Genomic DNA, 16,976 nt, shown 5'->3' with positions numbered 1-16,976 from the left:
AAGGGCTGCTGAAGCTGCTTGAACAGCACACTGACTGGCTCATTTCAGAAGCTTTTTTCTCTGAAGTTTGTTTTACAGTTTGCACATCCGCAGTGCAGCCCATAGCAACTGCTTATAATTGCTGTAAAAGTGTCGCGAGAGCAGAATGATTAGAAAATGATTTTTATGGTCTTTATAAATACTGTATTATATCTTTGTAGAGCTCGTAGGAGGGTTCTTTTGGCAGTCATGGTGAATATATTAACTTTTTTCCCCAGTCAGCAAATAAGACCACTGACGAGAAGAATAATAATTTAGCAATTTTAAGGGAGAAAAACACCTTAAAAAAGAGAACAGTTCATAAATATTCATTCGAAGGGGGTTTTAAAACTCATTGCTACCAGGCAAGGAGTGCACTGAAGCAGCACAAACGCATCTGATCTGTTAATGTGAGGAATAGTTTATGAAAACAGAAGGTCTGTTCAGTTCGTACTGGAGAGAGAGTACTGTCATTGCATACGGTTCAGGATAGTGTAGTCCCTAGAAAAGGGATACTGCATCATAAACCTAATTAAGGCAAAAAGTTTGCAATGGAAAGCAATAGCAATGTAAACTTAAGGCAGCATGGGTTGGCGTTTCTCACCTTTAAAAAAGTATTGCATGTTTTTTTAAATACTGTATGAGAATTTTTTCCACATTTGAATCCACAATTCAGAAATTTCAACAAAAAAAACTGAGATGAAACAAAAATATATATATATATATATATATATATATATATATATATATATATATATATATATATATATATATATATATATATATATATATATAAAATTAGTCTAGATAGCAAGCAAATAGCCAAGATTTGTTTTTTGCAATGATTTCATTTAGCACAGTGATACCCGACCCAGTTTAAAAGGTAGATTGGTTGCAATCATTCATTCCAGGAATAGTCCATTGGTATTTCCGATCCGGGCATCTTTATTTTGTCTTCATAATAGAACTTTTTTTTTTCTTTTTTAAGTGCCCTTTCACTGTGTTTCAGCAGAAAGTGAGTTCAGTATTTGGGAGGTATAACCACGACCGGCTCCCCAGTCTTTGGCCGCCACATGAGGACCTGAGCGTCGTTGGCGTTGGGCTTCACCAAGGCGTTGGGGGGGATGGGCTCGTTCTTGGTGAGGATGGTGGGCTGCTCCTGGGCAGAGGGTTCCAGCAGCTTGGCCCGGTGGCCCAGAGGCTTCTCCGGGAAGACCTCGATATGCAGCTGCATCCTCCACTTGACAGTCTGCAGTGCGATGGTCTCGTTGGTGGCCTGGTTGATGGCGACCAGCCAGGTGGTGAAGCTCTGGTCCCTGCGGATGCTGGTCAGCTGCGGGGCGTTGCTGTCGCTGACCGGCACCCCCCACGTCACGCTTGGGTAGAAGTTGTCGTTCATGCTGACAGTGAACTTGGTCTCCCTCCTGGTCGGGCCCACGATGGTGCAGGTCTCCGTGGTGTTACCATACCAAGGGTAGTTCACCCCATCAGAGTCGCTTATTGCTTGGACTTTGCTGTCTCTCAAGTCCGGGAGCTCCCAACTCGACCTTGAGGGGGGGATACAAAGCAAAGTATTTAGGATGCGGGCGGTTTGTGTGCAAAGCTGAGTGTTTGTTTTGGACTCTCATCAGCGGGGATAAATATCTGCTACTCTTCCTCATTCATAAATCATTCATCATTTGTATTTATTAAGTTCACTAAGAATAAAAACATTAAGAAGAGTAACACCTATTAAGAAATTTTTACAGTCATAAAAATGGTCAATTCTGTATGTGCGCAGTCCGTTATTTTAATGGATTACCGGTATTAAATAATTGTCAATTTCATCTGGAATTGGGAACAGAACCAGGAACATCCGCACACATAATCGTAACAATTTCACCCCGATTCTTCAACTTTAACCTAAGTGTCACAATCAGACTGCAAAAATGCAGTGGCAGTACTATACACTGTATGCTCACAGTACCAAAGTCAGTTCCTTCCATGTTACACCCCTGTCCTAATAACAGGTTGCCCTACGGCTGTCGGTGGAATCAATTTTGTTTTCCCAGAAGCCTCTGTATTTGATTTATTCCCAGTCATACCTGCCCTGCCTGCCTTAGCTAAGCAATACCAGAGCAGGGTAAACGTGCTATTTTGTGTGCCCACAGTGTGTCAAGCTGGCATAGTCTCTGGTAATGTTGATGAGTAGCTCTTGTTCCAGTAATAAAATCACAAACCCTGTCATTCCAAGGAGGCATTTGAGCTGCCAAGCTCCAGAGGCGCGATGTTTGGAAACTGAAACCCTCCCGCCTGCTGGCAACGAACCCGAACGTGCCCTTCGTGCCCCGTGAGAAACTGCACATTCTGTATCTGATATGGTACAGAAATGTTCTGTAGCAGCAGTTCTATTCTGCTCTGATTTCCTGGCGTTTCTGAAAAGCCCACCATTTCTACCCACAGCTTGAGAAATGCTGTAGTTTCTTTTGTTTTCATTTTAATTCCCACAGTCACTATAGTGCTCCATCTGAGCCAGTCCCAGAATAGATGCAAGTTTAATCTATTGGTCTGTGACATGCACACAGACTGAAAGCCAACTACCAGTATTTGTCTTAGCAAGTGAAAGTAAGAGAAGAAACTGCAATCTGGGATCAGTTGACAGTCCAGTTTGTTTACATCCCCGGGAAAGAAATTCTAGCTGTAAGAACACCAGCTTTCATCCTTGACATCTGCTTGTCACTGCCTTTTCAGGTTCTTTCAACAACTTTCAGCAGCAGGAGGTGGTAAAGTTTAGAGCGCAGATAGTTATCACTGTTTATGTTGCTTGCTGTTTTATATTGTGGCCCCATTAAACCCTTTATATTAAACTGCCTGTCAAATTGACGATCAATGAAATATTAACTGCATGCTGGCATCCAGTGGCACAAAAAACAAAGCACGACAAGAATGAATGACTCTGTTTTGCTGTTAGCTATTGCCAATATTTGGCAAGCCTAAAACAGCAATTGAAAAAGCATACTTAAACTAATGTAAATAGAAACATAATTATTAATTGACAGCTGCACCATTTATTACAGAGCAATTATTGGAAAATGTAAAAAAGTATTTGGATATCTCCTTAATTGATACAGTACATCTAATGGGAATCTGAACGAGACAAGCCTTTTCATGATATTGGCAGACAGTCAAGCACTGGGAAAAGCCAGAAAGATGACTAGGCAAGGCAGATCCTGTTAATTTAGATAACGCTGAGCGAATAAAAGTTTTGAAGAAAAAAAAAAAACCTACTCACAATACATTGATCTACCATTGTTCAGATCATTCGCACACAAGTACCACATTCTTCTTTTGAAAAAATCATCACAACACAAGCTGTATTCATGTAATGTGATACATTCTAAATCAATATTTCTTCACTGAAAAAAACTATGAAGCCTTAGTTTTGGCTGCAAACTGCTGTGTCCTATTCTGAGGACAGTCCTGTTAGACTATAATCAGAGCAGGGAAATTTCATGCCAGCTCTGAAGCTCACTATATACAAAATGAAGCTTCTGCATCACTGTGGGGAGGAAAAAACACCAATTGATCCTTTTTAGGCTGCAGTATCATATTTGAAGTCATCGTTAGCTGTATCACAGTGAATGGGGAAAGGAAACCAAGTCCTGTGATGATGTTGTTTTGTCAGTAAGAGACAGAGAGCTATGGTTCTTTTTAAAGAGCTACATGACACAGGTATGAAATATCACCAAGATGTGAAGACTGCGACAGAAAGGGTTAACCCTTTCATGCATGGCGTCCTCATATGGGGACGGATTAAAAAAACACTCTTCCAGTCTTTATGTGGGTTACATATGGAAGACGCAAATGCATAATAGCATCCGATGAGGTGAGGAGTGTGTTACGGGAAAAATCTAAACAATTTTCTATTAAAAATGTCGATCAAGTGTCTAAAACTACTTCAAATTGTTGGGTTTTTTTTTTTCAGCTAGTTTAAATATTTCATGCTTGAAAGGAAAATATAATGAAGAACACATTAACAGTGGCATGCCATACCTATACCAAGTGGCAGAGAAAACTGGCCAGCAAACACACCATACGCCTGCCCAGGACTGAGGAGCCATCCTGTCGGTGGCCTTTGTTGGCCAGTGAGGGCCATTGTGTACAACAGCAACTGTATTTTTGCAGTCTTATGCTGCAGTCCTGGGTACTTGCTATCGGTGTATTCCCCCCTGTTCACATGACTTCCCCAGCGTCCATTCGGGGGGGGGGGGGAGGATCCTCAATGAAAACAGTGGCTACATTGAAGCAGTTTGAAACGTCCGTGTTGCTTTTGTTTCCTCAACTATGCTTCAAACCATAACTGCTTAGCTCGGGCATAAAGAAATACAGTATATCCCGCAATGTTAACACTGGTTTATACAGGAGCCAGTGATGTAGATACCTGTATGTTAACAATGAAAGCGCTGTAGCGCTGACCTCTCCCACATTGCAAGTCACTAGTTTTTCGAGATTTAGGATTATACTGTAAATTTACAGTATAATCGTAAATCTCGAAAAACTACTCACTTCTAAATCTTTTGTAGTCATTTTTGTATTACTTTAGTATAAATACATGTTAATTTCGATTCATATGCTGTTTTTTTCTGACTTTATGTGAACGAAAAGGCACACATTTGCCCGTTTTCCCATTGGAAATAGTGATATTTTGAAATATCACTGTCCTGGTCACAAAAGCAAAGTTTGTGGGGAATAATAGCCATTTTCTATACTTTTGAGGCATAAGCAATTAGGAAATAACACTTACTACCCAGGAACAAAAAAAATAAAAAAAAATTGTTACACGGTGTTATCATCAACACTAAAAACCTGTCTGGTAAGAGGATGCCATCAGTCAATCCCGACGCAGTTCCTATTTGCAATAATGGAGATAGGCTTAGACTGCCTTATTATCTGACTGCATTTACTTGAACACGTTTGCTCTTGTAAATGAACAGTGGATGCATTTCTGGTTTTTTTTTTTCCCCACTCAATTCTGCTTCTATGTGAAAATGAGCATTGACCTAGCTTTTCTGGTCAAGGAAACATATATTTATTTATTTATTTAGGGTGAAAACATAAAACTTCCTGGTGCAGCTACATTCCTGAGCATTTCTCCGCACTAGCCAATCCCCTGGATTGTATCATTTGTTTCTTTATTTGGCAGCAGCCTTTATCCAAGGTGACTTGTAGGGTTACAATGCAAAATCATTATTTTAAATACAGCACAGTTTACAGTGTTTAAGTGCAAATTATACTTCTAAAATATAATATTAAATAGGATTCAACAAGTCAGGAATAACAACAATTTATATATGCACGTTTATGTATTTGTATGTGATTACGTAACCTACCAGCCCTGCTGCTGCCTTCCCCCTGCCCGCTGCAATATAATAAAAATAAAAAAACACGAGAATGCACAAAGCGTTTCAAGTTTGAATTGTATTTAAATGCTGTGTTTTTAGAGTGATGCATTTCGGAACATGAGCCGTGGAACCACAGGCCTCTAAAGACAGTCGGCCCAGTCGGAACCCCAGCACGCTGAGAGCCGAGCCGGGCAGGGTGAAAGAAGACCGGGTGGCGGATAACTGGGTGTGGGGAAGGAAGCCCGGCTTTTGAAACGATATGTAAGCAGAGGCACTACGGGTGCCTCTGCGTTTCCCTTTTTTGTGAGGTCACTTTGAGATTATGAAATGCCTACTTCATACACGTTTTTGTTTGTTTGTTTATTTGTGTAATTATGTATTGCTGTGTATTCGGTTTATTTTATAAAACGTGCATTATATATTAAATACTGCCTGTTTATAAATATAAGGCATGCCACCACTACTCGGATAAGCATTTCCATAGTCATATTTAGTTTCTCATACAATGAAAAAACATAATGCCGTTTCTACATCTAGAACTTATTACTGCTGCGGCAGAAGTTACAGTGCCGAAAACACTTGTTTTATTATGGCAAGTGTGCGTGTGCGTGTGCGTGTGCGTGTGCTGTAACGGTAGAGTAAAATCAATTTGCTATGAGTGGTAACTGATCCTTCTGACAATACCAGAAGAGGGGTGGTTTCTATAACTGGAAGGTGTCCGGAAAGTCGAGGAGGTTTTCTGGCATCAGTGTTTTGTTGGACCTGCAATGGAGTCCAATAACATTTTATCTAACAAAAAACTGTAATTCAGGACTTTTGGACAATCAGTGTAATTATGCTGGCTTGCAAAAGTAATTTATTATTATTATTATTATATTATTATTATTATTATTATTATTATTATTTGCTGGCAGCCCCATCACTTTGCAGCATAGAACCTGTACGATGTTACAATGTAACAATTTCTATTGCTTATGCAACACTTTGAACATCAAATTGTAAATCTGAACCACAAGATAATACATTTTCAATTATAAATATCCCATTGAGAGTTTCGAAAAGTAGACCGGTTATTATGTCACAGTGCATGTCGCTAATAAAACTCTTTTGTAGCCTCGTTGTCTTTGATACTGTTGGTCCCTGAGCCCTCGAGTTGTTTTACTGTGTTCATATTAATACCATGTTGTTTTGATTTGAAAACTGTCTATGGTGAGATGAATGAAGGCTGCCCCCCCTTCTTATTCACGCCACTGCACACTCAGCTCTGTACTCACATTCCCTTGCTCCCGTACTTGTTGTGAAACTCCATGTGGTTGCAAGCCTGGATCCATCCTACAGTCCAGGTCTCCTTCCCGGACATTGGCGATACGAGGACCCGAGCTGAAGCCCGAAAGTGTGGGGTCCGGTACCGCAGCACCACGCCTGAGGACTCGTCGATGCTGGTGGGGTTCGAATCGATGGAAGCGGTCACTTCCAGAACGGCGACGCTGTCTCGGAAATTCTTCGGTTTGCACCTGATACTGTGTATGCAGCCCATGGCAACATTTAACAGCAGTGCAATCAATAACAAACACAGGCTTTCTCTGTAATACCAGCGCATGGAAATGCAAATGTCTTCACAGTGATTATGATAGTTTAACATCCACTCTGTAAAAAAAAAAAAGAAAAAAATGTACTCATCTTGGGTTTAAAAAAAAAAAAGAAAGAAAGAACGATTGTGTTTGTGCTGCTGAGTTTAAGGGTGCTTGGCTTCCTCTGATGTTAACAATATCCAAATTCACACATTAGCAAAATAATTCCTTTGGATTAAGAAAATCCGTCAAGTCCCGGTTCTTTAGCACTAGCTTCAAATTCCTATCAAGTTCACCGCAGCTGCATTTAAGCAGTAAATGCATAACTGGCATTATCTAAGAGACAGAGAGAGTTGTGTGCTTCCTCTGTCAACTACAGGAACATCTTCTCCACGTTCTGTCCGCTTCCCTGCCAGAATACGTGGGTATTTTTTTCACGTGAATAGCGCTAATATTGCGACTAGAGCAGGTTGGAGCTTGAATATTAAAAACGTTTTCCAAAGTAAACGATCGTTTCATTAGAAATAACAATTAAATAAAAACGTCGTGCGGGTGAATTAAGCAAAACACAAATTATTTTAGTTTCAGAGTAAAAAGTGAATAATTAAGATGAACGTGTCGTGTTGTAATACTGCAGTTCCTGAGATGAACTCTTCTCGTGTGGGTTAGGGGTTGAACGATATATTAACTTGTCCTGGTTTTACCGCGTATGTTTGTTCTTGCTCGTAAGCTTCCGTGCGGTAGATAACGAATTGAGATGCTGAAGGGAAGGATGTGACCAAGTTTTCAACAAAGTTTCACTTTTACTGTGGCCAGGGACGCTTTACCGTGTTTACAACAATTCATGTCATAATTGCGTCATAATGAAAGCGATGACACCTTAAATTATTGATAATACAAGCATCGGACCTGCTGGAGCTGGATTCGCATTCAATACCTTTAAATATATAGAGAGAGATTTATAATATCGCAAATAAAACACTGCAGTATTACACGTTGAAGGCTATGTATTGCCCTTGTTATTTTTTTTTTTAAATACAATATTAATTACATATTCAGCATCTATTAAATAAAATATAACTGTAGCCTATTTTATTTCTACTTAAAATTAAATAGAAAATGATGTGCTGCATGGTCAAGAAAAACAACTAATAAATAATAAAACTGGCATTTCAAGCGGCTCTATTCATTCGTGTTTGAGTCGTGCCATACAACGGAGCATCTACTGTAGACAGTATTAACACACCGTTATCAGGGAGCATTTATTAATGAAACCATTAGCAAATTACACCCGTCTCTCTATATTTTCTTTAACAACACCCTATATTTTTATAGACCGTTTGGTATTCAAAGACCGTTACAGAAGAGCCAGCTGCATGTGTTTCACGCATTCAATATACATTCCGCTGTTTTCGTGTAATGATGTCTATAGCTGCCAAAAAAAAAACTTGAAATCTTCTTCCAGATAGAAATAATATCGTCTTGTGAATCTCCTTCAGAAGTCAGTAACTTCAATTTACTTCGCCGCTGCTCGTATACAGCAGCAGCAGCATCCAAAGGCAAGCAGGTCAACTTTGTAGCTCCAAACCGTCTTCTCCGACTACAATGAAGATGGTTTATTCTGGGGAAATCTATTCTTGCCGACCTGCTTTCCTTCCCCCTTTGTTCCCCTTCCCAGTCTGCGGGTGTTTCAGGCATGAAATCCCCAGCAAGTTCTCCTTCATCCCTCACCCCCTTGTCCCACTGCAAGCACTGCAGGTCCCCACCTCCTGTAATTCAATCTGCCGGCTACTGCCTCCGCAGCGTTTTTATCTGATTCGCTCAGAACGACACTTCCTTTAAAACCCCACGGGGCGTTCTGGGAAACGTAGGCTCTTGTTTCATTTTCAGACGCAAATATTTAACAGTACAGCAGAGATTCTTTGTGTATTAAAAATAGTCACGACCCGTATTAAACATACATGAATAGATGTATTTATCTATTCTGGTGTTTTTAACACATCACTGATTTAAAAAAAATGTTGTCAGATATGATTATTATTATTATTATTATTATTATTATTATTATTATTATTATTATTATTATTATTATTATTATTATTATTATTGTTGTTGTTGTTGTTGTTGTTGTTAAAAACACATGTTCTGATATTCTTTTTATCCTACTGCTGATAAGGTATGTAATTGTTCATGTGTATATCTTTTTGTGTCTATACACTTCCTTACTTGCTCGCAAGATTCTGCTGTCCCAACGTGGATACTATCATCACATAACTTAAATATTTTTTAGGAAACGATTCTAGAAATGAGATACAAAGGTGAAACGCTGTAACGCCTGCCATAACACCCGGGACACCTCAATGGCGCCGCGGGCAGATTCCTCGAGGTGTCTGTTGTTCTGGGTGACAACCAGACCATGCATTTCTCTACAATCACCGGCAATTTCTCGAGGGGAGCCTGCGATCCAGTATGCCTCATAAAGTAAAATCACTATTAAAACTATTCCTCGTGGGAACATCACTAGATCGTGCGTAAACTTTGGCTGCAGAAGCACCCGTCACGAGAGCGCCCTCTGTCAGATTTTGCGTCTTGTTTTTTTTTTTTGATGTGCTAATTGACAAGTGTGTGTGTGTGTGTGTGTGTGTGTGTGTGTGTGTGTGTGTGTGTGTGTGTGTGTGTGTATAATTTACACAAAACTGGGACCGCCTATTTATTTACAAAAGGGTGTGCGAAAGATAGCAAGTGTTTCTTTTTTTTGTTCAACGCTAGCTAACTACCCAGAATGCTTCTGAAGTCTCTTGTTGCATTCAAGATAAATAAGTCATTTAAAAATAGCAGTTAAACGCGCCTTCTTGTTATTATACAGAACATATCCTAGACTAAAAATAAAGAAAACCCAAGGGCGAGGAATGACAGCACATTGATGGCTTCTGTGTCTCTTAAGTGGGTCCTGCCGTTGCGCTTCATTTAATCAAATGCATTTTTTCTTATTGGTGTTTTCTGTTATGCTCCCCAGAGAAGCATTTCTTATCCTGAAGGACAGCTTGTAAGAATAGCTCTGCACAGATGCCCGTGTTCGCTCCCATTACAGTATGCAGCCTCTCTGTCTGCTGTAGCCCAGATTTAAGCACCATGGAGAACTCCCAGCGCTCCCGAAACACCAGGAATACGCAAAGAATCCGGGGGCAAGCAGGAACGCGCATGGCGCAGACAGCACCTGCCACTCCCGTGCATTGCGAAGGGACGGCGTGAGAAATGACCAGGAGTACCACTGGTTTTTATTTTTTTTCGACGGTTCTCCGCTCCCAGCTACTACAGTAAAAATAGAAATTCTTGAAGCCGTTCACCGAGAATTCCTCGCATGGCTGGGATTTTCACATGAAGCACTGCAGCCTGGCGTGTCAATCACACAGCCCGGGTTTACAACAACAAAAAAAGGTAGCGCTTTCCTGATAGCTTTCGTACCGTCACTTTGCATGTTGTTTTTATATATGTGTTTCTATATTTGTTTCTATTAGCGGGTACGTAGGACAAATATAAAAATAAACTCGCTGACGCCGCTGAGGAAAAAATATAAGGGGAAAAATACAATTCCCAACATGCAACGTAGCTTCTGACTGTACACGGGCAGAATCCTGGCTCTTTAAATACACCAGCGCTAAAACCGAAACGCTGCTCCATCTTTTATCAGAAATCCATTTTTTTTTTTTTTCAATATTCTTGCTGATCCAATTGGTTTATGCTTGCGCCAGTCACTAGTAATTGAATTTCAAGCCTGTCCAGGGCTGGGGGTGAGGAGCATGTGCGCGCATTCCAGATATGGCAGCATTAACAAGGAGTGACAGAATCCGTGAGAGAGTGTAGGGACAGGGCAATATCATACCTGCTGACAAACCATATCCATTGAACGAGAAAGAAAGGGTAACTCTCTAACGAACTAACTAAACAAACAACACATACTAATAATAATAATAATAATAATAATAATATTAATAATAATAATAATAAACGTACATATATACATTTATCATCAAAATGCCTGCTCACCAAAGCAGATCAAGAACTAGAGACAGAAACAATGTTCTAAACAGACCCGAGTTTATCTCTCTGAATCAGCCTCTGGCTCGAAGCAACGCCGAGCTTAGAAGTTCCAGCCGGAGGAAAAGCGGTCAGGCGAGCCAGTTAAAACAGCCTCAAAGCCAGCAGGAGCCGCAACAGCAGCTACCGCAGCAACCGAATGGAAATACCAGGGACAGGAAGGAATCGGCGCAGCAGCCCGAGGAGGACTGCATGCAGCTCAACCCGTCTTTCAAAGGGATAGCTTACAACTCCCTGCTCGCCATCGATATCTGCATGTCGAAGCGGATGGGGGTCTGCGCCTACAAGACGTCCTCCTGGGGCAGTGTCCGCTCAATGGTCACGCTGCTGGCGATGACCGGCCACGGTGTTGTGTGGATTGTTGGCACTCTAATCTGCCTGACCAGGAGCAGCACACTAGCAGGGCAGGAAGTGCTGATGAACCTGCTGTTGGGTAAGATGCCATCAGCATTTGGAAAAGAATACATAGAAATCACCGTTCATCTACTCCATGTGTGTGTGTGTGTGTGTGTGTGTGTGTGTGTGTGTGTGTGTGTGTGTGTGTGTGTGTGATAGAAATCACCTTTCATCTACTCCATAGTGTGTGTGTGTGTATCTATCAATCCTTTTCTAACTATCTTATATCTTGTCATTAACTATGTAAATTAAGAACATGCTGTCTGTCTGTCTGTCTGCTTTTTTTTATCTTGTTTCAAGCCCTCAAATACAATACTTTATTCATTTTTATACAGTGCCATGGCACCCCTGAGCGCTGTACAGTTAAAACAAAACAGCTCAATATATAATACACTCTGGTTACAACCAATTCTATAAAAGAACACAAAAAAGTATGTTTTCAATTTAGACTCAAAAGAATCCCGCGTTTCAACCTGCCTGATGATAACCAGAATAGAGTTCCACAGCGAGGCACACAACTGTCTCTCTATGTATATTAATAGATAAACCGACATATATTCTTCTAACATACGTGCCAAAGCCTTCATATCAAGTTACAGCAACTTACCCAAAGTAACCCCAACATGTGTCTTCAGCAGAGACCTGTAAGGGGTTCCTTGTGTCTATTAACAATTCTTTCAGAAGCAGACTTCCTAACCCACACTTGCACATAAAACTGCAATTCCTGTCTTACCCAGCAGGAGTCACTGTGGTGGACTGAAGGTGTGGGTGGGGCCAATGACAGCCATTATTGATTGACAATTGACTAGTACTGACAACAAGACCCATATACAACTCGCACCATACATGTGGAAATGACTGGCAGTGCTCCCGTTAATTAATGTACTTCTTCAAGAAAACAAGGGCCCCAGCACCAATAAACCCTACTGATTGTATCTGTTGTATTTTCCAATTCCAATTCAAGTCATTTATCCCAATTCGTAACACTATTGCACCATTAACCGTGCACATTTAATTGAACAAATGGACGGACATCCACTGGAGTTTGACACCCCTGCTTTAAAATCATCATAAAAATAGACATGGCATACAGTGTCTGGATAGAGACGTGCAGTCAGGCAACCAGACTAACTAAAAAAGAAAACAGAAGAATATAATTGGTTTTGGCTGTCACTACCTTTCCGCTATCTCCTGAAATTGCCTTCACTTTTGTAAGGCAAGACGAATTTGAAAAGTTGACAGTAACAGAAAACTATTTAAGAGAAGAGCACAGAATACCTTTTTTTTTCCAAAGACTAAATAAGCATTTTGTTTAAGGTCATGTGGGTTGGGAAAACCTATAGGACCGTAGATCCAAAATAATCCGGCTTCCTTAGTATTTTATGCATGTCTGATATATTTTCCATGTGACTCTGCAGCTAAAACCAGCTTCCAGGAATGTGAAGAAATATCCTGCAAGTACTGGGGCAGGGTCTGTGTCTGCTTTCAGCTTTTCTGTATAGGATATTATTAAACCCTTAGATTAAAACCTGAAACCACACTGGCTAGTACCAAAAATAGCTTGTGCCATCGCCCACAAATTGGCCAACAGTCACTCTAGCTGTCATTAGTCAAAGAACTTTGCCCCTCTCACGTTACTCCAGTCCAGTAGTCCATCAGTACTGCCCTGTGACATCACAGGTTAAATAAATCAGATATTTGTTGCAGTTTTTACCCTATAAATCATATATAGGAAAATGCTACATAAACAGCAGCCTCCTGTAAACCAGCACATTGTAACCTTCTCATAACCACACACCCTGTTCAGCTACACCCTCATCCCTTAGTTTAGAGCAGACCTTCACCCATGGAGAGTTCAAGCCAAAGAATTGGTTTGTGCAGCTCTATTAGCAATCATAAAAAAAACTAATAAAAATACAAAAATAATTATTTAAAATAATATTTCAGATATATTGAAGAATGGAACTAGTCCCGTCCCGTCCCGTCCCGTCCTGTCCCCCCCCTGTGGCACGGGTCCCCTTATTGTACCTTACACAGTTGTTCCTAGTATGTGGGTTTGTGTTGGGGCTACAGAATGGGGATCTAATGAAGCTAGCACGCACCTGTATCATATGGGCTCAGCCAAACATTCTTAACATCATTTAGCTTCAGAAATCCTGTCAGGTTTGTGGGTCAGGGGATAAGGGAATAGCACAGTGCAGATTAGCACTCCCTGACTGACAGCAGCAGGTGCCACTGGACCTCAGTTTGCTGGGTGATTTTGCTGACACGACTCTTGTGAAAGACAGCGCTGAATGTTGTGTCATCACTGAGAGTCTGAAGTTTACCAGGGCCTCGTGATTTACTCCATACTCCATGCGTGAACATCCTTCGATCTGCTTGGTATGACTGTGAAAGATCGGAGTTAGCTAACTGCTGTGTTCTCCTGGGTGTTTAGATTCGCTCGAAGTTTAAAGCGCCCCCGTGGCATCAACAGAGCTCCTGGAATCATGTCTGACCTCCAAGTACAGGAGAGCGTAACCATGCCTCTTTCTACCTGCAGCATAGTCTTCTAGGATAGAATCTGAGATGAAGTGCAGCTCTGGTCAAAAGTTTACCATTTCCTAGAATTCTAGCATTGACATATAATTAAAACGATTAATAAATAAATAACTATATGAACACAATTTAGATCTTTTGTTTAACAGCATGTAATCAAATAAACTACAAAATTATATCGCAAAAGTCTACCGGAAGCCATAATAGTAGGACAGTATTTCATGTTGGATTTTTTGAAATGTCACATTTGCCCAGTTTTTCATTAAGTATGTGGAAAACTACAAAGCGGTATGTAATTCAATGTGTTAACGTAACATTATTCAACAGGTTTCATTCGACTTTGGGATGCAAAATGAGTTCATTCTATAGTATAGGGTATAGGGTGATGATGCAAAACTTTTGGCCATAGCTGTACAGGGTGATCTTTGTCTCCACTTTATGAATCCTCTAGTAATCCTCTAGTAATAGCTAAGGTTTGTTTTGCAGTGCTGCTTCTGCAACAGCTGTCATTGGCTCAGCAGAGTGAAGCCTGTTTATCTAAACTGTGCTGTGTCATTATATACTGTAGGATGAATACAGATGAATCAGGGTGCTGCCCATTTACAGCATGCTGCATATGTCAGGTGATTGCAATTTGTTTTGTCGGACTCTTGCGTTTATGTACCATGTGTAATAATACCTCGCTCTCATAATTGCTAGGGTCCAGTTAAAAATAATCTACAATCTGCGTGTCCTTTAAGAAAATTGCATTAGAAAAAAAGTTTTGAAAAAGTAGCATCAACTTTTTTTTTTTTTTGATGTGGTGCAGGCAGATCTCTCTTGGCAAAGTGTGCCCTCGCTTCTTGACGATTTCAGCACTTCTGTTAATGAGAAGGTTAACTGTTGAGGAGAGGGGGAAAAAAAAAGACATCATCAATATGTCAAGGAAGCGTGACTCCGTGGAGCTGTGTGATCAGGTGTGAAGGGCAACGGGGAAAGGAAGAGAGCTTGCCAAAGCAATCGAGAGCAGGCTGAGCGAATCAGCAAAGCTGTGATGAGGGGGAGGGGAGAGGGAGAGAGAGAGAGGGGGGGAGAGAGTGAGAGCGGGAGAGATAGAGAGAGAGCGTACGGACGCTGAGGGCACCTCAGTCAGCGCAAGAAGAATTGATCGAGTTCCTTTGTTTAAACAGCAGCAACATGTAATGTTGTTAATACTTGTGTAAACATCTGGAATTCCTTAGGGTTGACAGCAGGAAAGCTGACAGTATAGTTTAAAGGGATTCGAATATCATCAGTTTGCTGTTTTCGGTTACACACAAAAGATGCAGGTTATGATTAAGGACCCTGACAGTAGTGCCATTCTGCAGAAAATTCTTTACTGCCCTGAAAGAACTGGATCCAGTAAGCACTGAGTAATGATCATACAACCTTCAACAGCAATGTATCCATTTGTAATTAATTAGTTGTAGTTAGTTAATAAAATCGGATTCAGATGCAAAATTAAAAAACATTGCATTTCTCATCTCATGATGTTTCAAGCACTGATTGATGTCTGTCCAGCTCCTGTGGCTTAAATGAACATTTCAAATGTTTCAGTAGCAATTGTGTGATTGTGAAGATATCTCAGAAATTAATTAACCAGATAAGAAGTATATACTGCCATCTGTCTGTGTCTGATGAAGAGAAGTGCTTAAAATTACACGGGGCATCAAAGCAAAATGAGTTCAGTCTGATTAAAAAAAAAAACTAAAAACCGTACACAGTATCCTACACAGTATTATAGATATGAATATCTGTGCCTGCTGTACAAGTGGCGAGTCTCTCGTTGTTCCATGTGGGTGTCCCAAGAGCTCACTGCTTGGTGGCTGACTTGCGGTGTCTCTTTCCCAGCCCTGATCCTGGACATCATGACGGTGGCCGGGGTGCAGAAGCTGATGAAGAGGAAGGGTCCCCTGGAGGTGAACCCGGGCTTCCTGGACTACATCTCCATGGACATGTACGCCTTCCCCGCGGCCCACGCCAGCCGCGCCACCATGGTGTCCAAGTTCCTGCTCACCCACCTGGTCCTGGCCGTGCCTCTGCGCATCCTACTGGTGCTGTGGGCCTTCCTGACGGGCATCTCACGGATCTTACAGGGCAGACACCACATCACCGATGTCATGTGCGGCTTCGCCCTGGGCTTCCTGCACTACAAGCTGGTGGAGATGGTGTGGCTGTCCTCCAACGCTTGCCAGACTCTCATCTCCATTTGGACATTCAGCTGGACCCCCTTTTTCAACTGAGAAGACTCTCACCCCCACCCCACTCCCACCCCACCCCTCAGGTGTAGTCAACTGCAATCAAGTTTCAAAACGAAAAGAAAAACCTTCCTCTTGGAAAATCTGAATACCATTGTCTATGCTTTTTGTCTTCTGCACACTGCATTAAAAACGCCTTTTTTGGGGTTGGAATGCACTTGACTTGATTACACTGTGTAACAAATTTTTTTTTGTCCCTGGGTAGTAAGTGTTATTTCCTAATTGCTTATGCCTCAAAAGTATAGAACATGGCTATTATTCCCCACAAACTTTGCTTTTGTGACCAGGACAGTGATATTTCAAAGTAGTGAGTAGTTTTTCGAGATTTACAATTATACTGTAAATACAGTATAATTGTAAATCTCAAAAAACTACTCACTTCTAAATCTTTTGTAGACATCTTTGTATTACTTTAGTATAAATACATGTTAATTTGGATTCATATGTTGTTTTTTTCTGACTTTATGTGAACGAAAAGACACACATTTGCCCATTTTCCCATTGGAAATAGTGATATTTTGAAATATCACTGTCCTGGTCACAAAAGCAAAGTTTGTGGGGAATAATAGCCATTTTCTATACTTTTGAGGCATAAGCAATTAGGAAATAACACTTACTACCCAGGAACAAAAATTGTGTTACATAGTGTTATTATTATTATTATTATTATTATTAGTATTAGTTTTAACTAGCAGCAA

At 40.8% G+C, this 16,976-nt stretch overlaps 2 protein-coding genes across 2 annotated transcripts; one reads left to right on the top strand and one right to left on the bottom strand.

Annotated features, from left to right (window-relative positions):
* Window positions 1–820: 820 nt before the first annotated feature.
* On the bottom strand, window positions 821–8,753 carry fam78ab (family with sequence similarity 78 member Ab). The gene is made up of 2 exons (XM_041242745.1): window positions 6,674–8,753; window positions 821–1,565 (listed from the first exon to the last, which is right to left on the bottom strand). Exons 1-2 carry the CDS (start codon window positions 7,039–7,041, stop codon window positions 1,040–1,042), a joined length of 894 nt encoding a protein of 297 aa, XP_041098679.1. The 5' UTR covers window positions 7,042–8,753; the 3' UTR covers window positions 821–1,039.
* A 905-nt stretch (window positions 8,754–9,658) lies between these two features.
* Window positions 9,659–16,501, top strand: LOC121309709 (inactive phospholipid phosphatase 7). Its single transcript, XM_041242818.1, has 2 exons — window positions 9,659–11,501; window positions 15,872–16,501. The coding sequence occupies exons 1-2, from the start codon at window positions 11,006–11,008 to the stop codon at window positions 16,261–16,263; spliced, it is 888 nt and encodes a 295-aa protein (XP_041098752.1). The 5' UTR covers window positions 9,659–11,005; the 3' UTR covers window positions 16,264–16,501.
* Window positions 16,502–16,976: the final 475 nt, after the last annotated feature.

This window comes from Polyodon spathula, unplaced genomic scaffold (assembly GCF_017654505.1).
Source record: "Polyodon spathula isolate WHYD16114869_AA unplaced genomic scaffold, ASM1765450v1 scaffolds_1422, whole genome shotgun sequence".
Taxonomy (NCBI): domain Eukaryota; kingdom Metazoa; phylum Chordata; class Actinopteri; order Acipenseriformes; family Polyodontidae; genus Polyodon; species Polyodon spathula.
The sequence above is the reverse complement of the archived record's forward strand: the minus strand, read 5'-3'. Positions and strand labels throughout refer to the sequence as shown.

Excerpts from the sequence above, each read along its gene's own strand:
- fam78ab (XM_041242745.1), bottom strand. The coding sequence starts at position 7,041 with ATGTTAAACTATCATAATCACTGTGAAGACATTTGCATTTCCATGCGC. Across the intron at positions 1,566-6,673 it reads AAGTACGGGAGCAAGGGAAT|GTCGAGTTGGGAGCTCCCGG; the intron begins GTGAGTACAGAG and ends CCCCCCCTCAAG.
- LOC121309709 (XM_041242818.1), top strand. The coding sequence starts at position 11,006 with ATGCCTGCTCACCAAAGCAGATCAAGAACTAGAGACAGAAACAATGTT. Across the intron at positions 11,502-15,871 it reads GCTGATGAACCTGCTGTTGG|CCCTGATCCTGGACATCATG; the intron begins GTAAGATGCCAT and ends TCTCTTTCCCAG.